General features: G+C 49.1%; 2 protein-coding genes across 4 annotated transcripts in view; one reads left to right on the top strand and one right to left on the bottom strand.

Annotated features, from left to right (window-relative positions):
- The window catches only part of nelfe (negative elongation factor complex member E), a 28,348-nt gene extending 12,060 nt beyond the window's left edge, over positions 1-16,288 (bottom strand). The window contains exons 1-5 of one of the 2 annotated variants that reach the window (XM_041213581.1): positions 15,797-16,288; positions 13,849-13,918; positions 11,484-11,629; positions 9,723-9,797; positions 6,540-6,577 (exon numbers count right to left, since the gene is read on the bottom strand). In XM_041213581.1, coding sequence (XP_041069515.1) covers positions 6,540-6,577; positions 9,723-9,797; positions 11,484-11,629; positions 13,849-13,918; positions 15,797-15,871 — 404 coding nt within the window. In that variant the 5' untranslated portion in view covers positions 15,872-16,288. Of the gene's footprint in view, positions 1-6,539; positions 6,578-9,722; positions 9,798-11,483; positions 11,630-13,848; positions 13,923-15,796 lie in introns of both variants that reach the window. The other variant, XM_041213582.1, reaches the window with a different exon arrangement.
- Positions 16,289-16,624: 336 nt separating this feature from the next.
- Positions 16,625-24,491, top strand: part of skiv2l (SKI2 homolog, superkiller viralicidic activity 2-like) — a 169,434-nt gene continuing 161,567 nt past the window's right edge. For both annotated transcript variants that reach the window (XM_041213086.1, XM_041213085.1), the window contains exon 1: positions 16,625-16,688. Coding sequence is in view for 1 of the 2 variants with exons in the window: in XM_041213085.1 (XP_041069019.1) it covers positions 16,670-16,688 (19 nt within the window). In the remaining variant the exon portion in view is untranslated. The remainder of the gene's footprint in view (positions 16,689-24,491) is intronic.

The raw sequence follows: 24,491 nt of genomic DNA, 5'->3' as shown, positions 1-24,491 counted from the left end.
TTATCATACAACCTCCTTCCTCACCGCCCCAACCCCACCCCACCCCCCCCAACAGATACACAATGGTGACTGAAGAAAACATAATAGCTCCATTACAATCTATATAGAGTTGTAGATTTCTAAAAACAACATTGTATTTATATAGCACCTTTAACAAAACAACCCAAGGCGCTTCACAGGAGCATTATAAAATAAAGTATGCCACCGAGCCACATAAAGAGGTAGTATGTCCAAAAGCTTGGTTGGCGAGGTAGGTTTTAAGCAGGGGGAGTAAGGTAGAGTAGTGGTAAGGTGTAGGGAAGGAATTCCAGAGCTTAGGGCCCAGGCAACTGAAGGCACAGTGACCAATGATGGAGCGACTATAATCGCGGATGCTCAAGAGGCTGGAATTAGAGGAAGTGCAGAGATCTTGGAGGATTGTGGGGGTGGAGGAAATTACAGAGGTAGGGAGGGGAGAGGCTGTGGATGGATTTGAAAACAAGGATGGGAATTTTAGAATCAAAGCATTGCTTAGCCAGTAGACACCATGTTTCGTAATATTACTCAGCATGGGTTACAGGATATGCTGTTTTGAACAAACCCACCACAACTAAGGTTCCAGCTGATTAACATTTGAGGCACTTCAGTAAATGCATTTCGCTGAGACCACATCCAGAGTGCTGTGTACAATTTTGGTCTCCTTATTTAAAATAAGATTTAATTGCTTTAGAAGTAGATCAGATAAGGGTCACGCGACTCATTCCTGGGATGAAGGGGTTGTCTTGAAGAAAAGTTGACCAGGTTTGGCCTATACCCATTGAAGTTTAGAAGAGTGAGAGATGATCTTACTGAAACATCTAAGATCTTGAGGGAACTTGACAGGGTGAATACGCAGTGGGTGTTTCCTCCTGTGGGGAGACTAAAACTAGGGAATACAGATTAAAAATAAGAGATAAAAATCCACAAACAGAACTGCCCTGGTAGACCGATCGTCTCAGCTTGCTCCTGCCCCACAGAACTCATTTCTCGTTATCTTGACTCCCTTCTCTCTCCCCTTGTCCAGTCCCTTCCCACCTACATCCGTGATTCCTCTGACACCTTACATCACATCAACAATTTCCAGTTCCCTGGCCCCAACCGCTTCCTCTTCACCATGGATGTCCAATCCCTCTACACCTCCATCCCCCAACAGGATGGTCTGAGGGCCCTTAGCTTCTTCCTCGAACAGAGGCCCGAACAATCCCCATCCACCACTACTCTCCTCCGTCTGGCTGAACTTGTTCTCACACTGAACAATTTCTCCTTCAACTCCTCTCACTTCCTCCAAAGAAAAGGTGTGGCTATGGGTACCCGCATGGGCCCCAGCTATGCCTGTCTCTTTATGGGGTATGTGGAACATTCCTTGTTCCAGTCCTACTCCGGCCCCCTTCCACAACTCTTTCTCCGGTACATCGATGATTACTGCGGTGCTGCTTCATGCTCTCGTCGGGACTTGGAAAAATTTATTAATTTTGCTTCCAATCTCCACCCCTCCATCATTTTCACGTGGTCCATCTCTGACACTTCCCTTTCCTTCCTTGACCTCTCTGTCTCAATCTCTGGTGGTAGATTGTCCATCAATATCCATTACAAACCCACCGACTCCCACAGCTACCTCGACTACAGCTCTTCACACCCCGCCTCCTGTAAGGACTCCATCCCATTCTCTCAGTTCCTTCGCCTCCGTCGCATCTGTTCCGATGATGCTACCTTCAAAAACAGTTCCTCTGACATGTCCTCCTTCTTCTTTAACCGAGTTTTACCACCCACGGTCCTCAACCGTGTCCGGCCCATCTCCCGCGCATCTGCCCTCACGCCTTCTCCTTCCTCCCAGAAACATGATAGGGTCCCCCTTGTCCTCACTTATCACCCCACCAGCCTCCGAATTCAAAGGATCATCCTCCGCCATTTCCGCCAACTCCAGCATGATGCCACCACCAAACACATCTTCCCTTCACCCCCCCTATCGGCATTCCGTAGGGATCGCTCCCTCCGGGACACCCTGGTCCACTCCTCCATCACCCACTACTCCTCAACCCCCATCTATGGCACCTCCCCATGCCCGTGCAAAAGATGTAACACCTGCCCCTTCACTTCCTCTCTCCTCACTGTCCAAGGGCCCAAACGCTCTTTTCAAGTGAAGCAGCATTTCACTTGCATCTCCCCCAACTTAGTCTACTGCATTCGTTGCTCCCAATGTGGTCTCCTCTACATTGGAGAGAACAAACGTAAACTGGGCGACCGCTTTGCAGAACACCTGCGGTCTGTCCGCAAGAATGACCCAAACCTCCCTGTCGCTTGCCATTTTAACACTCCACCCTGCTCTCTTGCCCACATGTCTGTCCTTGGCTTGCTGCATTGTTCCAGTGAAGCCCAACGCAAACTGGAGGAACAACACCTCATCTTCCGACTAGGCACTTTACAGCCTTCCGGACTGAATATTGAATTCAACAACTTTAGGTCTTGAGCTCCCTCCTCCATCCCTACCTACCTACACACCACAACACCGCCCCCCCCCAACCAACCAACCAACCAACCCACCACCACCACCACCGCCACCACCCCCACCCCCCACCACCCCCCCCAACCAACACCTTAAACCAGCTTATATTTCAACTCTTTCTTGGACTCAAACTCAAGTTCTGTCAAAGGGTCATGAGGACTCGAAACGTCAACTCTTTTCTTCTCCGCCGATGCTGCCAGACCTGCTGAGTTTTTCCAGGTAATTCTGTTTTTGTTTTAAAAATAGAGGTCTCTTTTCTAAGACAAAGATGAAGAGAAATTTTCTCACCAAAAGGGCCAATGGTGTGTGGAATTCTGTTCCGCAGAAAGTAGTGGAGTCTGGGTCTTTGAATTTATTCAAGGTACAGCTAGATAGATTTTTGTTAGGCAAGAGAGTTGAGGATCATAGGGGGCAGACAGGAAAGTGCAGCTGAGACCACAACCAGATCAGCCATGACCTTATTGAATAGTGGAGCAAACTCAAAGGGCAAAATGGCCTACTCCTGCTCCTATGTTCCTTTCACGGTCTTATTTGTACAAAGTGCAATCGAAAAATTGTGACCAGAGCCAAAAGCTGCACTTACGCAATGTACATGCAAGACTTATAAATGGATTTTAATATCTTATATTTTTTCACACTGCAGCTGCCACTTCATTACTAATGGAAAATAATTCCAAAAATAAGAGGCAGACACTGATTTCATGAGGGGCTCTGCTGAGTCACAGCATAATGTTTCCAAGAAAATTCCTAGCCTCTGAGTGACATCAGGGATTTCTAACAGCATCTGCTTAGATAGAATGTACAGCACAAGAAACAGAGCATTTATCCCAATTGGTCCGTGCTGGATTTTGTGCTCCATGCGAGCCTCCTACCACCCCCTCTTCATCTAACCCTATCAGAGTACCCTTCCTTTCGTTTCTTCCTCATGTGTTTATGCAGCTTCCTCTTAAATGTATCTCTGCTACTCGTCTCTGTGGTAGCGAGTTCAACGTTCTCATCACTGTCTGGGTAAAGAAGTTTCTTCTGAATTCCGCATTAGATTTATTAGTGACCATCCTGTATTTATGGCACTTAGTTTTGGATTTAGAAGTCTACCCTCTTGAACTCTGTCATAATTTTAAAGGCCTCTGTTAGGTTATCCCTCTTTTCGAAAGCCTGATCAGTCTTCCTGATAGTTATAACCTCTCAGTTTTGGTATTATCCTTGTAAATCCTTTTTTTTTTTGCACATTCTCCAGTATCGCTATATCTTTTTTATAATATGGAGATTAGAAATGTGCACAGTACTCCAAGTGTGACAAAACCAAGGTTCAATATAATGGTAATATAATTGTTGTTTTTCATTTCGCTACAACAACAAAGACTGCTAAAGGAGCAGGCTTTATCCAAGGAATTATTTAAGGTAAGAACCAGAGGTGAAATGAGGAGATTTGCCTTTTTTTTTTAATTGCGGCAAGTTTTTATGATCGAAATGCACAGCCTGAAGTGGTATCTCTCAGATGCATATAACTCCAAAACACTCCATCAGGTTGTACGTGTATGCTGACAACACTGAGCTTGACCTCACCACCACCTGTCTTGACTCTTTCACTGTCTCTGAACTATCAGGCTGCTTTTTCGACAGCCAGAACTGAATGAGCAGAAATCTTCTCCTAACTAAACGCAATGATGATTGAAGCCATTGTCTTTGGTCCCTAGGACAAACTCCATTCCCTAGCCACTGACTCCACCCTCTCCCTGGCACTGTCTGAGGCTGAAGCAGTCTGCTCACAACCGAGGTGTTGTATCTGACCCCGAGTTGAGCTTCCAACCACATATCTACACCATCATTAAGACCGCCTAATTCCACCTCTAGAACATCGCCTGATTCTGCCCCAGTCTCAATTCATCTGCTGCCGAAACCCTCAGCCCTACCTTTGATATCTATAGACTTAATTGTTCCTATGCGCTACTGGCTGGCTTCCCAGCTTTCACTCTCTAAAGGTGAGGCCATTCAAACCGCTGCTGCCCCTGTCCTGACTCACACCTAGTCCCCTATCACACTTGGGCTGGCCAGCTTACACTGGCTCTTGGTTAAGCAATGCCTCAATTTAAAAATCCTCATCCTGTTTTCAAATCCCTCTATCACCTCACCCCTCCCAGTCTCTGTAACCTCCCCCAGTCCCACAACCCTCTGAGATGTCTATGCTTCTCCAATCCCAGCCTCCTGTGCATCCCCCATTTGAATCTCTTCACCACTGGTAACCATGCTACCCAAATTCTGAAATTCCCTCCCTAAACCTCTCTACCTCACTTGCATCTTTTAAGGGATCTGGAATTAAAAGTCTGATGATGACCACAAAACCATTGTCAATTGTCCTAAAAACCCATCTAATGTCTTTTAGGGAAGGAAATTTGGGGTCCTTACCTGGTATGGCCGTCATGTGACTCCAGACCCAAAGCAATGTGGTTTTCTCTTAAATGCCCTCTGAACAAGGGCAATAAGGGATGGGCAATAAATGTTGGCCTGGCCAGCGACATCCACATTCCATGAACGAATAAAAAAAACCTACCATTCTGACACACCTTTGATCATCTGTCCTAATACTTCCTTTTGTGGAATGGTGTCAAACTTTGTTTGATAATCACAGAATTGTTACAGCACAAAAGGAGGCCAGTCAGCCTGTTACGTTTGTGCTGACTCTCTGAATGAACAATGCACCTAGTGTCTTCTCCTGCCTTCTACCCATAAACCTGCACGGTCTTCCTTTTCAGATAATAATCCAATTCCCTGTTGAAAGCCTCAACGGAACCTGCCAAAGGAAGCGTATTTCAGATCTTAACCATTTGCGGTGTGAAAAAAATTCTTCCTCATGTCTCCATTGCTTCTTTTGCCAATTACCATAAATCTGTGCCCTCTTGTTCTTAATCCTTCACCAATAGGAACAGTTTCTCCCTACCTACTTTGTCCAGATGCCTCATAATTTTGAATATCTCTATCAAATCTCCTCTCAACTTTCTCTTCTCCAAGGAAAACAGACCCAACATCTCCAGTTTATCTATGTTACTGAAGCTCCTCATCCTGGAACCATTCTTCTGAATCTTTTCTGCACCCTCACTAATGCCTTCACATCTTTCCTAAAATGTGGCACCCAGTATTGAATACAATACTCTAGTTGAGACCAAATCAGTATTTTATACAAATTTAACATAACCTCCTTGCTCTTGTACTCTATTATTAAAGCCTAAGTTACTCTATTCTTTGTTAACCACTCTCTCAACCTGGAAAAACTCAGCAGGTCTGGCAGCATCGGCGGAGAAGAAAAGAGTTGACGTTTCGGGTCCTCATGACCCTTCGACAGTTCTGTCAAAGGGACATGAGGACCCGAAACGTCAACTCTTTTCTTCTCCGCCGATGCTACCAGACCTGCTGAGTTTTTCCAGGTAATTCTGTTTTTGTTTTGGATTTCCAGCATCCGCAGTTTTTTGTTTTTAACTCTCTCAACCTGTCCTGCCACCTTCAATGACTTATGCACACCTAGGTCCCTCTGCTCCTGCGCCCCCTTTAGAATTGTGCCCTTTATTTTAAATTGTTTCTCCCTGTTCTTTCTATCAAAATGAATGACTTCACACTTCTCGGCATTAAATTTCATCTGTTGCTCTTCTATTCACCCATTCCATCAACTTGCTATGTCCTTTTGAAGATCTACACTATCCTCCTCATAGTTTACAATGCTTCCAAGTTTTGTATCATCTGCAAATTTTGAAATGCTCCTGTAAAATGCCTTGGTGGGGAGTGGGGGGGGGTTCCTTTGTTAGGGGTGTTGTATAAATGCATGTTGTTATTGTTTGTGGATCAAAGGTTGCAAACAGCAGGTCTTGTCTCAGCCACTTGCCCCGCCCACAGAAGCTCATTCTCAGACAGAGTCTGGCAGTAAGAGTAGCATGTTTGTCAGTCCTCAATCAGTACAGAGGGATAATTTAGCTGCTAGCAATTCAGATGAGAAAATAATTGGAGAAAGAAAGAAAAATACAAGTACCTTTCATAAAGGGGCTTCCTCTGTGGACGCTTGGAGACCTAGGAGATCAAGATGCACTGATCAACAGTGGGATGGGACAAGGAAAGGTAACATGTTGCTGTGCCAGAAGTAGACCCTCAAACTGGGAAACCTCCTGATCTGACTTTATATAGACACAGAGTAACGAGCTTTAAATTGGACTTTAGTCAGGAGTGACCAGAGACACGAAGTTCTTCACTGACAGAGGAAAGCAAAGGCATAAAGTTGATAACAAATGGAGTATTGGCAAGAAGAAGCTACCTTTTGTTGATATTTTTTAAAATTCATTTAGGGGATGTGGACATCACTGGCTAGGCCAGCTTTATTGCCCATCCCTAATTGCCCTCGAGAAGGTGGTGGTGAGCTGCCTTCTTGAACCACTGCAGTCCAAATGGTGTAGGTTAGGAAGGGAGTTCCAGGCTTTTGACCCAGAGACAGTGAAGGATCAGCGATATATTTCCAAGTCAGGATGGTGAGTAGCTTGGAAGGGAATTTCCAAGTGGTGGTGTTTCCATGTATCTGCTGCCCTTCTATATGGTATTGGTCATGGTTTTAAAAGGTGCTCATTTGTCTCTGGCTGGGCCCTGTGGAGCTTAGAGGCTTTGGAAACTGGAGAAACTTGCACTCTTGGGGGAGCAGCTTCAGAGGAGGCAGAGGCAGCATGTCAACCTGCCCCCAAGTGAACCTTTCCATCCACCCCACCCTTACATTTGTGGCCCTGGTGGGTCATCAGCATGCAGAAGCTGGTTCCCTCACATTAGACTGGAGGTGGTGAGATGCTGTGGAAGGTCTGGGTAGGCCTGTGCAGTTGAGAGATCATCTGCATTTCACTGGGACACCCATCCCTCGCCAGGACATGCCACAGGGCTAGCGCACAGGGAGCACTCCCTGCAACACCAACAACATGCAATAGCCACTAGGGCAAACATAGAAACTGCAGCAGAGGTCAGAGTGCCTATATTTTAAATTCATGGCCCACCCACAGCATCCACATTTTCCACTTCCACGACTTCCTATTGGGAAACTGATAATGGGAACAGTCGCAGGCTGGCAGTCAATGAGCAAGTTTAACCCATGCCAGATTCACCATGACGCAGTGGAAAATTGAGAACTCAGGATGGCTCTTCCTGCAGGCCAGTTGTAATACGCAAACAAATTCCCCCTCAACAGCCATCTCCAACCCTACAATTGAAAGGCGAGATTAATTATTATCCCGTCTGCCGACCTTTTCCTGACGATCCCTCGGATCTGCAAAGCTGCCTGCCTGGAATGCAAAGAAATGGCGGGCAACATAATTGAGCTGCAGCCCTACGTTAATGAATATGCTGTTTTATAAACCTCATTTCCACAAGCGTGGTGGATTTTTAAATTCTCCACATGCCAGAGTTCATCAGGTCCTCAGCTGAACAATTATTAGAGAGGCAGTGGTATAGTGGTATTGTCACTGGACTAGTAATCCAGACACCCAGGATAATGCTCTGAGGACCAGGTTCGAGTCCCACCATGGTTGATGGTGGAATATGAATTCAATAAAAATCTGGAATTAAAAGTCTAATGATAACCATAAAAAATCCATTGTTGACTGTTGCAAAATCCCAGTGGGTCACTAATGCCCTTTAGGGAAAGAAACCTGCCATCCTTACCTGGCCATATGTGGTTGACTCATAAATGCCCTTTGAAATGACCTAGCAAGCCACTCAGCCAGTGAAGTCTATATCCTTTGAAAGAATATTTTTTAAAAATGTATTTCCAAAGACTTAGAGCTCAGTTGCGATTAAAACTGTTCACATTGTATATATGTTGTGATTATACAATAGATAATTGTACCAGAAGATTCTTTCTGTGCCTTGTGTAATCATCTTATGGGATTGGGGAATGGGATCAGTCGGCCAAGTGTGATACTGTCTTTCAGGAAGACAAGGTGGTTCGGTAAAGGCAGTTCCTAATCCTGAGGAAACGAAATGCGCTATGCTATTCACAATGAGTTTTTAGAAAGATGTTTTATTTATTCGCAGTATATGGACATCATATCCACCCAAATTGCCCTTGAGAAGGTGGTGGTGAGCCTCCTTCTTGAACCGCTGCAGTCCCTGTGGTGTAGGTACACCCACAGTGCTGTTAGGGAGGGGGATTCCAGGATTTTGACCCAGCGACAGTGAAGGAACAGAGATATGTTTCCAAGACAGATTTCTTCCAACATGTATTCACAATGAAGAGTCAGATTCCATAAGCTCAGTCCATTCACCTTTTGGCTGTGATAGAATACTTTACAGTTGCCTGGATGAGCGCAGCTCCAACAACACTCAAGAAGCTTGATACCATCCAAGGACAAAGCAGCCCTTCATTGGCACCACACCGACAAACATTCACTCCCTCCACCGCCGACACACTGCAGTAGCAGTGTCTACCATCCACAAAATGCACTGCAGTAACTCACCAACGCTCCTTTGACAGCACCTTTCAAGTCAGGTTGGTGTGTAGCTCGGAAGGGAATTTGCAGCAGGTGGTGCTCCCATGCATCTGCTGCCTTTGTCCTTCTAGGTGATAGAAGTCGCAGGTTTGGAAGGTGGTGGATGAGGTGCTAATCAAACAGGTTGCTGTGTCCTGGATGGTGTTCAGCTTCTTGAGTGTTGTTGGAGCTGCACTCATCCAAGCAGGTGGAGAATATTCCATCACAGCCAAAAGCTGAGGAGGCTGAGCTTATTGAATGCAACTCTTTAGTGTGAACATGTGTTGGAAGAAAGCTCAGATCAGTTGGTGGCACCACCGTCTCTAGGTCAGATGCCTGTTGCTTTGAATTCCACACTGAGGTGTGAGGGTATAATCTGAGGTGACGTTTCTCTATTAAGGAATGAAGATAAAGATATGTGAGGACGACCTTAGTGTCTGCTGCTGGGGTAGTAACCTCCAGGAGCACATCCTTTATATAAGGATCTTTACACAGTCCTAATCATTTTAATTCCACTAGTTTCACTGAATGAAAACTAGACAAGATGTACAAAGAGCAGGGGATCCACTCCATTCGATTACCGTCCAGGAAAAGCTAGGTGACCATTTATTATCATTTGTCCCAGGTCCCAGAAGGGAGAATAGAACTACCTCTCATCACTACTTCCCCCACTATCCAAGTATCTACAGCAGCAAAACCCTTGAGTGTTAACTGACCTCTAAGTTGTCATCGTCGGCAGAGACACTCCGTTGGAAAGGCTGGAATGATGGGATTGGTCCCTTTTCAGGATCCTGCCGACATAAAGCAACACTAGTCAGTAGGGATGTGGCGAGAGTTTTGGCCTTTCATTACCAAAGGCAATTCGGTCTTGGGATGTCCAGCACCAAACAATCCAACAGCACTCCACTCAAATCACAACATGCATCTGGTAACTGAAATAAAACTTAGAAGCAAAATACTGTAGATGCTGGAAATCTAAAATAAAAACAGAAAGTGATGGAAAAATGCAGTAGTATCTGTGGAGAGAGGAACAGAGTTAACGTTTTGAGTCCAATATGACTCTTCTTCTGAACACAGTTCAGTTCTGAAGAAAAGTCAGATTGGACTCAAAATGTTAAGTCTGTTTCTCTCTCCACGGATGCTTCCAGACCTGCTGAGTTTTTCCAGCACTTGCTGTTTTTATATTTAAAAAAAAAGTACATTTGGCTTGACGATAGGTGGAAGTTGAATTACAAGGAAAGAGTGCAGAAATTGCTTCCAACAAAAGGATCTGGGCAAATTGTTCACTGTGGGTAGCTGTCCAACAATCAGAGGGACACGGGCTAAAAGTGAGATATTTGGGGATAAAGTGGGGACGCAGGTGGAACATGTTTACCCAGAGAGTTCTGGGGTCAGTAATCAGGGCAGCTCTGAAAAGTGAACCTTAAAAATGACTTTGAGAGGCAATTGAATGAGCCTTTGAAGAGATTAGCTGGAGCAACATAATGCAAAGTTGGGAAGTTTGGGATGGTTATATTGGTTCTGATGCCCTTCTGCCTTCCCTGCAAAAACTTATGGCATGAAACTAGTCTTAGGTGACAGGTGAGAGTGAATAATCAGCCCGTTTTATACCAATTAAATCGGTGCTACACCAACTTTGCCCATGAGCAGTTTCACTACCTGCATTCTTAAGGACACATGGTTACAAATCGGATCACCTAACAGATGAAGACCCAGTGTGGAAAGGATGTGATTACTGAAACTCCCAGACAGATATGTGTATTCAGTCTTCAAGGAAGCCAGGTAACAGAAAGGGGTTTATCCAATAAGCTTAAGCATGATGCCAATTTGCTATTCAAACCCTTGGCTTGCAGCAATAGTTTATATGCTGAGCAAGTCAAGGCACACTCTGCTTCACAGTGGAGTAAAGGTTCCAGTAATGGGGCGAATGCTTCATCAGAGGAGGAAGAACCCTGTCAGGGTAATGGAGCTCCAGCAGCAGAGCAATGCTCCCGTCAGGGGAACCAGTCTGCATCGGGTGAGTGAGTGGTCACAAGTGGGAGCGATGACTCTATTAGGGAATTGGGTCCTAGGCAGGGGCCACTTCAGGGGGTCACAAGGGGCCCCATCAAGGATGGGCAGTGAGGGTCCCCACTGTGGAAGGGGGCGAGGGGAAATGTGGGCCCAGTCGGGGGTGTTGGAGCGGAGGGGGGGGGGGGGCTGTGGGTGGAGCTGAAAAATGGGTCCTATCAGAGGAACTGGGCTCCATTAGTGGGGAGCAAGTACTCTATTAGGGAAATTGTGCCCCAGCTGGGGGAGTGAGTACCCCTTTAGGGGGAATTCTGCAATGCTGAACCTGAGCAAAATTTCTAACGTACGATCTCAAAAACTGGCTATCATTACCATAGTGACAGTGGCTGCCCCTTACAAACAACTTAATGGTTACATCAAGAAGGATGGGAGAAACACTGTATAAATGCAATGCCTTTCCTCCTCACCTTCAGTTTTCCTTCCAACGTTCGGGAGCGTTTGAAGCCTGAATTTTTGTTTTCTGCTTTGATGGCGCTGATAGCTCCGGATTTCACCAGCATCTTTGCCTGCTCTGTCGCTGTTGCGGTGTCAATGATGGGCTGATCAGAAAGAGCTGAACAAGAGAGATATAAGTGTTTCCATAAAAACAATGAACAGTAATTTTCCATCTCCCAATGAAAAAGTGAATAATCCCAAGACAAAGATATGGCAGCTAGAGAGAAAAGAGAAGGAATCAGAAGATATCAAGGTACATCAAGTTTGTGTACGAGTATTGCAGATGTTCCTCTAACATAGGGAGGTGCAGCGATTCAGCAGCCAACCTGATGCAGACCGCACAGGTTTCTAAGGAGGTTGTAGGCAGGCGCTGGTTGCTCTGTGTAAAGTTGTTTTAAGAGAGTGGCAGATAGAGGGGCAGGTGGAGTGAGTGGCAGGCGGAGTGAGGGGCAGATGGAGTGATAGATAGGAAAAGAATATTGTTTTTTTTCTTTTCCCCCCACATTTCACACCAATATACATGAAACCCCAAACAGAGAAGAGTGTCAAACGTTTAAAAACGCTTGACCTCAGTATGGAAACAGTGAGGTTCTTTTTTGTAACTATAATTTGTTTGTCCAAATCTTCTTAAGTTGATATGCAGGCAGAGAGATTGGAGGGGGCGGGGGGGGGTGGAGAAAGAGACAGGGAAAGGGTCATTAAAAAAAGAGCCAGAGAGACCTGGATATAGACGGAATTAGACAGAAGTCAGACAGTGAGCCAGAGACAAAAAAATTACAACACACTGTATCACTGTATTTGTATAGCATCTTTGACATAGTAAAACATCCCAAAGTGCTTTACAGGAGCATTATCAAACAAAATTTGACACCCAGCAATGTGTGGGAATGTTAGGGCGGAAGATGAGTAGGTTTTAAGGAGGATCTGAAAGAATGAAAGAGAAAGTGAGGAAGATCACCTTTCAATCTTAAGGAGGTCATTCCAGAGCTTGGGGCTTAGGCAGCTTAAGGTTTAGCCACCAATGGCGGAGAAAAAAAAATCAGGAATCATCAAGAGGTCAGGATTAGAGGAGCGCAAAGATCTTGGAAGGTTGTTGGGCTGGTTGAGATTTCATAGACACGGACAGATGAGGCCATGGAAGGATTTGAAAACAAGGATGGGAATTTTAAAATTGAGGCACTGCTGCTTCACTGGGAGCCAGAATGGATCTGGAAAGAAATAAGCAAGTTTCACAAAGAGAAATGGAAACAAAAGTGAGAAACCCGTTTTCCAAATCCATTTACCCATCAGTCTGTACAAAGAACTGCCTGGCAGCAGTCCCAAAGTTGCCTTTCTTAGTCTGTACCTGTGCCTTTTGTCTAACAGTCAGGGTTTAGTTTCCAGGAGTGTATCAAAATTGACTTGTCCACACCCACAACAATCTTAGCCAACTTTGCAGTCAGCTGTCTGTCCATCACCTCCCTTCGTCACTAAAGATGTAGGCGTGCGCAAAATCTAGTGAGTGGTGCTGAGGGAACATGGTCCAACAGAACAGTGGGAGGCTGAGACCAGAGCAAGGGCAAGCTGCGGATAACAACCATCTGTGAGTTTGACTATTATTAGCAGTTGTGGGAGAATGAGACTGATGGGGAACAAGTGTTAGCACCGATTTCTGAGGGAAAAGAGACAATTCCCCTCAAAAAACAGATCCGACCCCAGGATTCCGGTTAATAGGGTATTCCGATTTGACTGTGGTCTTAACTCTACATAGCCTTAAAAATATTCAATGACCCAACCTCCACTGCTCTCTAGAGAAGAGAATTCCACAGACCAATGACTCTCTGGGAGAAAAAAAATTGTCTGCTCATCTCCATTTTAAATGGGAGACTCCTTATTTTTAAACTGTGTCCCCTAGTTCTAATCTCTCTCACAAAAGGGAACATCCTTTCAGCATCCACCCTGTCAATTCCCCTCAGGATCTTATATGTTTCAATAAGATCACCTCCAATCTTCTAAACTCCAATGGGTATTGGCCCAACCTTTCATCATAGGTTAACCCCCCTCATTCCAGGAATCAGTCGAGTGAATCTACTCAGAACTGCTTATAATTTTATTATATCCTTTCTCAAGTAAGGAGATCAAAACAGTCCACAGTACTTCAGATTTGTGTCTCACCTGCACCCTATACAACTGTAGCACAACTTCCGTAACTTTTATATTCCATTCACTTTGCAATGAATGGTAACATTTGATTTGCCTTCGTAATCACTTGCTATAGCTTTTTGTGACTGTAATGCCTTCGCCGCAGCCACAACAGCACACACTGGGGAAATTGGTCCAGTGTCCGGGAATACTCACATCGTTTAATGCCGCCCTGGTTGGTCTGTGCTGCTGAGCTCTGCTTCTTCAAGGCCATCAGTGCCTTTTTCTGTGAAGAAAATTGCAAAGTCAGAAATGACTTGGCTCTGGCACAGTGAGAGTTGGATGTCAGAACTGATCGTGTTTCAGTAAAGTTTATGCAAACAAAGAAATAATTGGTTTCAGAGTGGAAAATGCAAAGATAACTCTCTCTCCCCTCCACCCAGCCAATCCAACATTGTTAATACAAAAAACTTGCATTCCTCTATTGTCATTCACAACCTCAGGAAGCCCCAAAACACTTCAGCACTTTACAGCTAATGAAGTACTTTTTGAAGTGCAGCTGTAATGCAGAGCAGTGCAGCGGCCAATGTGTGCACAGCAAGCTCCCACAATTAGCAATGTAATGGTGACCAGACAATCTGTTTCAGTGATCTTGGCTGAGAGGTGAATATTTATCCATTACACTGCAGTGAACTCCCTTCCCTTTCTTCCAACAGTGTTGTGGAATTTTTTACATCCACCTCAGAGGGCAGAGGGGACCTCAGTTTAAAGTCTCATCGAAAAGCAGCACTTCCAAAAGTGCAGCACTCCTCAGTACTGCACTGGGAGCATCAGCCTGGATTTTGTGCTTACGGTTTTGTAGTGGGGCTTGAACATACAAACCGTCTGACTCAGAAAGTGTAACACCTTCGATTTCCTTGAGGGGAATTGAACACAGATGTAAGATTTTTGACACAGTATAGACCTAAAATCACAGAGTCATACAAAGGAACAGAATGTGTAAATTCAAAAGCAGGACTGAGTTACATCTGCATCACCTGATCACCATCCAAACCCTGACCTGACTCACCCTCTGCAGAACAAAAGGGTTGCCCACTCTGGTTATGCCTATTCCTGGAAGGTCTTGTGGTACAGTGGATGTGTCCCTACCCCTGAGCTAGAAATTCCAGGTTCAAGTCCCATTCTGGGGTCAGGAAAAGTGCGCTCATAACATGGCCAAACACATTGATCATCAACTTACAAATCCTTCCAATATGCCAATGGCAGGCAGTAAGATACTCTGCTTGTCAGCCAGACCATGTGGTAGCAGCAACGCAACAGCCTCCCCATGTTAAAAGACTCCACGCGCTGGTTCTAGCCATGGGATGTACTCCTTTGTAGCTTCGAAGGACTAGCAAAGAGAGGGAGCTAGTGTTGGCAGAGTATGGCCAAATAGTCTGCGATGCTGGCACATCTAAAGCAGTAGATATGGAGGTTTGATCACACGACATCCCACCTCCAACTGCTCTGGATAACTCACTTCCCCCACTACATCTCCAATATTTCTATAACTTATGAATGAAAAACATGCAAAGAAAACAAGTTTTAAAAAATACTGCTATGAGCCTTTTGCTCGCAACTGCATGAGGAATTAATTTTTAATTCCTAGGCTCCAGGACAATCCTGGAGGGTTATCAATCCCAGACCAGTAAATATGAGACAATAATTGCCTCTCTTGCCTGAGCTGTGGTCATGGTGACCACAGGGCCTGGACAACTGGTCAATATGAGACAATAATTGCCCCTCTGGCCTGAATTGTTGCTATGGTGATCAATGGACCTGGATGGCCTGGAGGCAGTAATTATCCTTCTAGCCTGGGCTGCTACCATGATGATAACTGGGCCTGGGGGGCTGTCAATAAGTGCCCCTCTGGCCTGGGCTGTTGCCATGGTGATAACTGGACCTGGAGGACCGGTCAATATGAAGCTATAACTGCCCCTCTGGCCTGAACTGTTACCATGGTGATCACTGGACTTGGACGACTATTCAATATGAGACAATAATTGCCCCTCTGGTCTGGACTGTTGCCATGGTGATCACTGGACCGGAGGACCGGTCAATATGAGGCAATAATTGCCCTTCTGGTCTGGACTGTTGCCATGGTGATCACTGGACCTCCATTTACCTTTTTTTTGAGTTTAGCATATTTCTTCTGCAGAGCCTCTTCCTCCTCACTGAGGGCGGATGGGAACAGAGTCATGGCTCCCTCTTCCTTCCAGCAATTCACTGATTTAATCCAGTAATCCAAAGGATCTTCTTTCTCCCGCGTTTTACCAAAAAAGGATAAAATGACAACAACAGCGCACACCAGTGACGTTGGACGCCTCGATGACGTCGAATGACCGTTAAACTTAAATTTCTTACGGTCAACAATTTAATTTCCTCTATCTAGGTATTTCTAATATTTCTAAAAAGCTAATTTCTTGGTTTATTTGCAGGCAGAAAAGAATTTCTAAATTATTAACTTTCCCTCTTCAGGAGTACCGGGGAATTGTGTCGCTTGAAAGGTGCCGCCATCTTTGTTAGTGGTAGGCACGTCAACCACAACGATGAATGACCATTGAAGAGAGAGGGAAACGCGCCGACCATCTTTGTTAGTGGCGAATACTGCAGCTAACTGCGGACGGAACCATGTCGGCCATATTTATTCGTGGCGAATACCCCAGCTGACCGCTAACTGAACCACGTCGGCCGTCTTTGTTGCTGGTGGCGAATAGCCTTCATCAACAGGCCACTGAGAGGAAAAGAACCATATCGGCCATCTTTCTTGAGGGCAGAAACAGCTAGCCAAGGGATTTTGGAATTACAAAATCAATTAAAAAAACAAATAAAGGACATTCACGCGTTAGCGCCCCAATTATGTAAACAACGTTGATTGAGAAGCAGTGGCACTAATTTTGGCGGAGATTGTGCTGAGGGAGGGGGGGTTGGGGTAAAAGTGATTTTCTATTGCGCTTCCGGGTGAGAGGTCAGAGGTTGATGCTGTTGCCAGGCAGAGATGGAGCAGGAGAGATTTGGTAAGAGTCGGGATGGTGAATATACATACCCGTATTGTTTTAATGGAGAATTGCAAAGAGCTGAGGGTCAAACTGTGCCACCAAATATCTGTTTTCGCTAATGGGTTAGATATTAAGTAACTGAAAAGTAAAGACAGACATGTGTCAGCCAGTGAGGGACGCTGTCTGCACTCTCACAGGGCAACTTCTAATCCTTTTTAATCTCCTCAGTGGGTTTTGTGTTTAGGTTGCTGCGTGAGTTCATAGTAGAATGGCTCCTGAACAAGTTACATGGAATGGTTATAGTAGAGAAAGAGGCCACCCGGCCCTTTGTGTCCGTGCCAGCTGTCTGCAAGAACAGTTCACCCAGTGCCACACCCCCCATCTTTTCTTCGTAACTCTTTCGAGTACAAACACGTTTCCATCTGTTCCTATTCAGATGAAGTTACATTGTTTCATAGTTTGCCATTGTGAGATTTGAACTCTTGATAATCTTTTAAATGAAAACCAAATCAACAAAATTGGGATAAATCAGGCACAGCCCCTAATTCAGGTCAGCTGTAAAACCAGGAACAAAGTTTAAAGGAAACTTACAAACTTTAAATCAAAATGTGATTAAAGGGGTCAACAAAACACCCCAGTCCCCGCGGTGCCCACCGAGCACGGAAGGCCTCGAGAGTGCCAGCAGACACCGCGTGCTCCTTCTCCAGGGACATCCGGCAGCGAACGTAGCCACGGAAGAGGGACAAACAATCGGGCGGGACTCCCCCGTCGATCGCCCGCTGCCTGGACCTGTTAATGGCCAACTTGGCCAGGCCCAGGAGCAGGTTCACGAGGAGGTCCTCCTCCTTCCCGACCCCCTTCCGCACCGGGTGCCCATAGATCAGGAGCGTGGGGCTGAAGTGCAAACAAAACATCAATAAAAGGTTTTTCAAATAACTAAAAAGGGAGTGCAGCCTACAACACCCTATGTATACATGGTCCACGGACTCCACAAGACCGCAAAAAGGGCATGTGTCCTGAGAGTCCGTGAACCTATGCATCCTCTTATTATAAGGGACTGCTGCATGCAACACCCTCCAACCCAGGTCCCCGATAGAAAGGGGGAGGACACCTCCGTAGAGGGCCTCCCATCGAGGGCCTCCACCGCCGGACGGCAACAAGGCACGCCAGGGCGTGTCCGGTCGACGGACAAGGGCGAGAAAATGGAAGGTGTGCAGCAGCAGTCCGTACAAAAAGCCCCTCTTTGCCGTGCCAAAAGGCACAGAAGGCATGTCCCCGAGGTGGCTCATATTGCGGGGCACCAGCACCCGAGGGAGGGTTCGGGGCTTGGGGCCAATGTGGAATTCCGTCCGAACAGGGGAACGCTCAGACGGAAGACCACCACGCACCTGGGCCACCTCAAGACCCAAAATAACGTCGGGTCCGAGCACGACCGTTCTCAGGTCTTGGATGGCATCGGCTGCGACCTGGACACTCACTGATGCGCGTCGCGCCAACTCCTGCGGGAGCATCCAGCCCAGTCCTCCGCCACCCAGCACGTCCCCGATCCTGGTCACCCCTGCGGCCACAGCCCTCCTCTCCGCCAACCACTGAAAAGGACGGAGGGGCGGATTCCTGAGCAGCGGCTCTCTGACGATAGCCGCTACTCCTGACGGGGGAGAGCTGCGTCGCGAGGCGACCACTTTCCAGACTTTGATCAGGTCCTGGTAAAAGACGGGCAACGCCTGCAAGGAGCCACCGAGGCCCAGCTGTTCTATAAACAGGAGCTGCACGTCATAATTCAGGCCGTGCACCTGACGGAAGAAATACGTCATCAGGGCACACCATCTAGGAGGAGGCTCAACGTAGAGGTATCGCTGCAGGGTCTGAAGGCGGAAAGTCGCCACCTGTGTGCGTAGGCACACTAGCGCCTGACCACCCTCCCTAAGCGGGAGACTCAGAACCTCGGCAGCGACCCAGTGCAATCTTTTGTCCCAGAAGAAGTCGACTAACAATCTCTGGATTCTTGTGACAAAGTCCGGGGGAGGGGTCAAAGTGACCAGCCGATACCACAACATGGCGGCGATCAGCTGGTTTATGACCAGAACTCGACCTCGGTAAGATAGCACTCGGAGCAGTCCTGTCCAGCGCCGCAGGCGAGCGGTGACTTTCGTCTCCAGTTCCTGCCAGTTTGCCGGCCAGGATTCCTCAGCGGGGCAGAGATGGACCCCCAGGTAGAGGAGGCTGGTCCTGCTCCAGGTGAAAGGCCTGAGCTCCTCGGGTAGGGGATCCATCTGCCACTGACCGACCAGGAGTCCAGAACACTTACCCCAGTTGATCCTGGCAGAAGAAGCGGCAGAGTAGACCTCCTGGCACTCGCGCATCCTCCGCAGGTCAGCCGGGTCACTAAACATAAGGAGCACGTCATCGGTGTAAGCCGAAAGGACCACCCCGATGCCCGGCCCGCGCAGAACCAATCCCGACAACCTCCTCCGCAAGAGGCGCAGGAAAGGCTCCACGCAAATAGAATACAACTGGCCAGACAGGGGGCAGCCCTGACGTACCCCTCTCCCAAAGCGAAGGGGCGCCGTCAGGGACCCGTTAACCTTCACTAGACACTCCGCGGCGGTGTACAGAAGTCGGATCCGGGCGACAAAATGCGTCCCGAACCCGAAAGCTCGCAGAGTTCCGAGTAAGTATTCGTGATCCACCCTGTCGAACGCCTTTTCCTGATCGAGAGACAGGAAGGCGCTCGACAGACCAGCCCTCTGGGAATGGTGGATGATGTCCCGGACCAGATGGATGTTATCATAAATGGTTCGGTCCGGGACGGTGTAGGACTGGTCAGGGTGGATCATGCGGTCCAGCACGGTGCCGAGCCGAGAAGACATGACTCGGGCGAAGATTTTGTAGTCCGTGCTGAGGAGGGAGACCGGGCGCCAGTTTTTAAGAAGGCGGAGATCCCCCTTCTTCGGCAGCAAGGCAATCACGGCCCTGCGCCACGAAAGGGGCATCTCCCCGGTAGCAATGCTCTCCCCCAGGACCCCCGCGAAGTCGCTCCCCAAGACGTCCCAGAACGCCCTGAAGAACTCCACGGTCAGTCCGTCTAGTCCCGGGGTTTTGCCCCTAGAAAGACCGTCGAGTGCGCCGGTCAGCTCCCCCAGACTTATAGGGGAGTCGAGCTTTCCGACGCACTCCGGGCCGACCTGCGGCAGGTCCTCCCACAAAACTCTGCAAGCTTCCTCACTGGACGGATCCGGAGAGAAAAGGGCAGTGTAGTAATCTCGGGCGATGGCCCTGATGCCCTCCAGATCCGAGACAAGTGATCCGTCGTCGGCCAGCAGCGTAAAGAGCTGCTTACGGACCCCGTGCATTTTTTCCAGTGAGTAGAAGAAGGGAGAGCCACGGTCCATCTCCTTAAGGAAACAGATCCGCGACCTCACGAACGCGCCCCGAGACCCGACCAGTTGCAGGTCCCGCAGCGCGCCCTTCTTCTCATCGTACACCGACCGCAGGGCCGGGTCCGCGTCGGGCTGACGGAGACGTGCCTCCAGGTCGAGCACCTCCTTCTCCAACTCCTCGACCCTGGATTTGCGTCTCTTTGTCGACCCCTTCGCGTACTCTTGACAGAAAACTCGGACGTGAGCTTTGCCCACGTCCCACCATAGCCTCAAGGAGGGGAAGCCTCCCCGCTTCCTTCTCCAGCCGGCCCAGAAGTGACGGAACGAGTCCAGGAACCGCTGGTCTTCCAACAACAGGTTATTAAAATGCCAGTACGCGAACCCCGTCCGAGCGCAGAACGAAGTGAGCTCCGCCCACACCAGACGGTGGTCCGTGCACGGAACCTGCTGTATAGAAGCAGCCGGAACGCAGGACACGTACGCCTTCGAAACGTAAAGGCGGTCGAGTCTGGACGCTCCGACTCCAGGTGACACAAAGGTGAACACGCTGGAGTCAGGATGGAGATTTCGCCAGACGTCCACTAAGTCGAAGGACCTGACCAGGTCCCGCAACTTACTCACACCTCGCGTGCAGTGCGGGGTACCGTGACGGTCCCGGACCCCGAGGGTGCAATTGAAATCCCCCCCGAGGGCGATGCACTCGCCAGCGTCGATGGAGCCGAGATGAGTGGACACTTCTTCAAAGAAGCTCGCTTGCTGCTGCGTGCCCAGGGGAGCGTACACATTCACAAAGTGAAGCACCGCCCCCCCCAGACGCACAGTCAGATGCAGCAACCGGCCTGGCACCGGCTCCTTGACCCCCAAGATCTCCGGCTGAAAATGCGGGGCCAACAAGATAGCCACCCCGCCAGAATTGGAGGCTAGTTGACTCATGTAGATGCCCCCTCGCCACTCCAGGAGCCACGTGGCTTCGTCTCCCGGAACGGTATGGGTTTCTTGCAGGAAGCACAACGCATACTTCCCGTCCCTGAGGACCGAGAAGTTCTGGAACCTGCGCTGTGCGGCCCTGCTGCCGCGGATGTTGAGGCTGGCTATAGTCGTCTTCATTGTCAAAGGTACATCAAATCTTCACCTTAAGTCATTAAAAAGAAGAGGACTTTTTAGTCCTTCCTCTCCTTCAGGAGCCCAGCGAGAAACGTTTGGACCCTCCGCCGCGTGTTCCTATCCAACTCAGGAGACTTGAGAGCCTCGCGAGTGGACCAGAACACCAGCGGAAAAGAATGCCACCGGTCCAAGGCCAACTGAACCCTGTCTCGGCGACCGCGATGACTCGCCAAAAAGTCCCGGAGTTCCCTTGGGGGGATGGGGGGGAGTCAGTGGAGGGCACCAGGGGATCCACCGCCTCGCTTGAGAGCGACTCAGCGTAATCTCCAGCGCTCACCACGGACACCCCGTCCTCCTCCAGGTCGTCGCCTCCAGCTTCCGACCCCTCCCCCGCATTGAGTACGGGGGCTGATTCGGAGCTGCCAGCTGGCCCCACCTGTACCTCGATCCCACCCCCAGGATCAAGGCCAGAGGGGTCCTCTCTGGTCTCCTCTAAAGGTTTTGGGTCAGAGGGCAGCGGCAGTTCTGATGCCCGCTCTCCTCCCGGCACCGGGTCGTCCGGGGAGCTCAGGACAAGCTCCTGACCTAAAACTAGGACGCCCGGTGCTAAGGTTTGGGAGGGAGCGGGAAGGCCTTCCTTTTCGCCGCCACCCAATGACCCGTTGACATTTTTTAAATTTTGAAAGTTACAGTCCCCCGATGAGCCAGAAGGTACCTCGGGGGTATCGAGGGTCTCTGAGTCGGGCACCACCTCAAGGGAGGTGCCTTCAGTGACCCCCGAGGGGCCCTGTTCAGGGGACTGCAGCAGGTTGACAGGGGTAACAGTGCTGGGAGTCGTTGCAGGGGTTTTGAGTTCCCCCAGAGGACAGGGTGAGATTTTACTTGGCGGAGACGCCACCACCTCTTCATCGGGGGAAGGGACACACCCAACTTCTTCAGTTTGGGCATCACCCACCTCCTCCTCCGAAGCGTGACGTCTCTTCCGGGTCAGGCTGGGGGCTAGGGAGACCTCCATTTCCGAGGCCCCCTCCTCCTTGTCCAGCCCTCCCGGACACTCCACCCTCTGGGTTTTGGGTGTTAGATACCCCGGCTCGGGGTCCCGCGTCTTTTCCCCGCCGGCCCCGGGAGCACGCGCAGAAACGACGCCGGGCCCAGCACTCGGCGCCTTAGCACCCACGGGCCCGGGAGCACACGCGGACACGACGCCGGGACCGGATGATGTCCTTTCCCCCGAGCCGGTGCTTGCAGGTGTTTGGGGGTTTTGGGGCGTTTCAGGGGCCGCCTCCAGGTTGCGGGTCTTCCTCCGCGCCTTCTTACGGCGCGGGGGCTCTCCGCCCGCCTCACCGGCAGCTGAGATGGCAGTGGCCGCCGGCGTCGCTTCCCCTTGTGGGGAGGGAGATGGAGTGGTGGCGGGGGGAGGAGGGGCGGTGCCAGCCGTGGCCGCTTGGGTGGGGCTCGTGGCCTTGGAGGCGGGGCAGTTCTTCCTCACGTGCCCCGCCTCCTTACAAGCATGGCACCGCACGCCCTCCACGGTCCAGAAGACCCGATAGGCGGTCCCCTCAAAATTGATAACAAAGGCCCCCTCCAGGCACTCCTCCCGGGCCAAGCGGACAAATACCTGGCGCCGGAAGGAGTACACATGGCGGAGGGCCGAGTCTTTGAGGCCGAGCGGGATTGGTGCAACCCCCGACCTGACCTCCCCCAATTTATTAAGGTGGGGGAGGAGGAGCTCACTGGATAGAATAGGCGGGACGTTCGAAATAATAATTCTCTGGGCGGTGGCCTCAAGGGGGTCCACCGCCAGAAAAGTCCCGCCCACAGTGAGTCCTTTTTGCAGGGCGAGGTGCACCGCCCGCTCGGACCTCAAGAAGAATATGGCCTTCCCATACATTTTAGAGGCCGCGACAATGGCTGAGGGGCTGACGACCCCAGCCATAGCCTTTACGCAGGCCTCTATTGTCATTTCAGGGTGAGCATAGCTCTTTACCCCAAGGGCCCTGGTCAGGAGGCGGAATGGTGACAGGGCAGCGGGAGCAGCTGGAGCCGCAGAAGCAACCACCCCCGCATAAGTTTTCTTTTTTTGAGGCCCTGCCACCGGTGACAAAACCGCCTCCACATTAGCCCTCGAGGGCCCGGCCACAGGCGATGGTGAATTGGCCTTAGGGCCAGAGCCACGCCCACCCCGGGAAGGATTGGCCATTTTGTTTTTTTCTTTTTATATATTTTTTTTATATATATAGCGAGGAAAGGGGGTGGGGGAGAGAGGTAGAAACAACCTCCCCTCTTTTAGGCAGGAGAGGAGAGGAGGGAGAGGAGTAAAAGACAGGGAGGCACAGGAGGGAAAGAGGTAAATGTCCAGGTGGGTGTCCTCGATGGTGGATGGACGGTGGGTGGGGGCCTGATGTTCTTCAGGCAGGGGGAGGCGATGTCTTCACCAGCTATTGCTGGCCTTACTGGGAAAAGGGCTGGGTTGGGGGGAGGGGTGGCAGAAAGATGGTTTCAGCACACACACACACCCTCCCTCTCTTCCTTCCCCAACTCCTCTGGCAGTCTTCTTGCCTCCCCCTACAAAACACAGTCCTTAATTGCCCCCACCTTAAACAAAAATACACAGTTCAGACACCCACCTAGGATGTTGTTTTTTAACTCAGTCCTGGCCTCCTGGCCTTCCTGTCCTGTATCAACAGCAGCAACTGTTCTCTTCTCTCCCTCTCTCTCCTTTGGCAGCACTGGAGGAGCAGCAGCAGAAGCAGCAGCAGCACACAGCAGAAGCAACAACCCCAAAGGCAGCAGCAGAAACAGTTGAAACACTGAGGAGCAGCAACACCAACACCACACACCTTCTCTCCTCAGTATCAGGGAACCAACTGAATCCACAATTACCTCCACGAGATCGTTAAGAAAATGAACTCTTGATACTCTTTTGAGTAAACCTGTTTCCATCTGTTTCAGATGAAGTTACATTGTTTCATAGTTTGCCATTGTGAGATTTGAACTCTTGATCGTGGGGTTACAAACCCAGTACCATAACCACTTGGCTATTTAGGCCAAGCATCTTTTCCTCGTAGCCCTGCAAACGTTTCCTGTCGGATAATTATCCAATTGTATTTTGAAAGCCATGATTGAACCTGCTTCCTCAGTACTTTCTGGCAGGGCGTTCCAGATCCTAACCGTGTGCTGCGTGGAAAAAGTTTTTCCTCATCTTGCCATTGTTTGCCAATGATCTTAAATCTGTGTCCTCTGGTTTGTGATTGTCTTGCCAGTGGGAGCAGTTTCCTTTTATCTACTTTGCCAGACTTCATGATTTTGAGCACCTCAATCAAATCTCTTCTTGACC

This window comes from Carcharodon carcharias, chromosome 19, assembly GCF_017639515.1.
Source record: "Carcharodon carcharias isolate sCarCar2 chromosome 19, sCarCar2.pri, whole genome shotgun sequence".
In the NCBI taxonomy this organism is placed as follows: domain Eukaryota; kingdom Metazoa; phylum Chordata; class Chondrichthyes; order Lamniformes; family Lamnidae; genus Carcharodon; species Carcharodon carcharias.
This window is presented reverse-complemented; position numbering and strand designations above follow the sequence as displayed.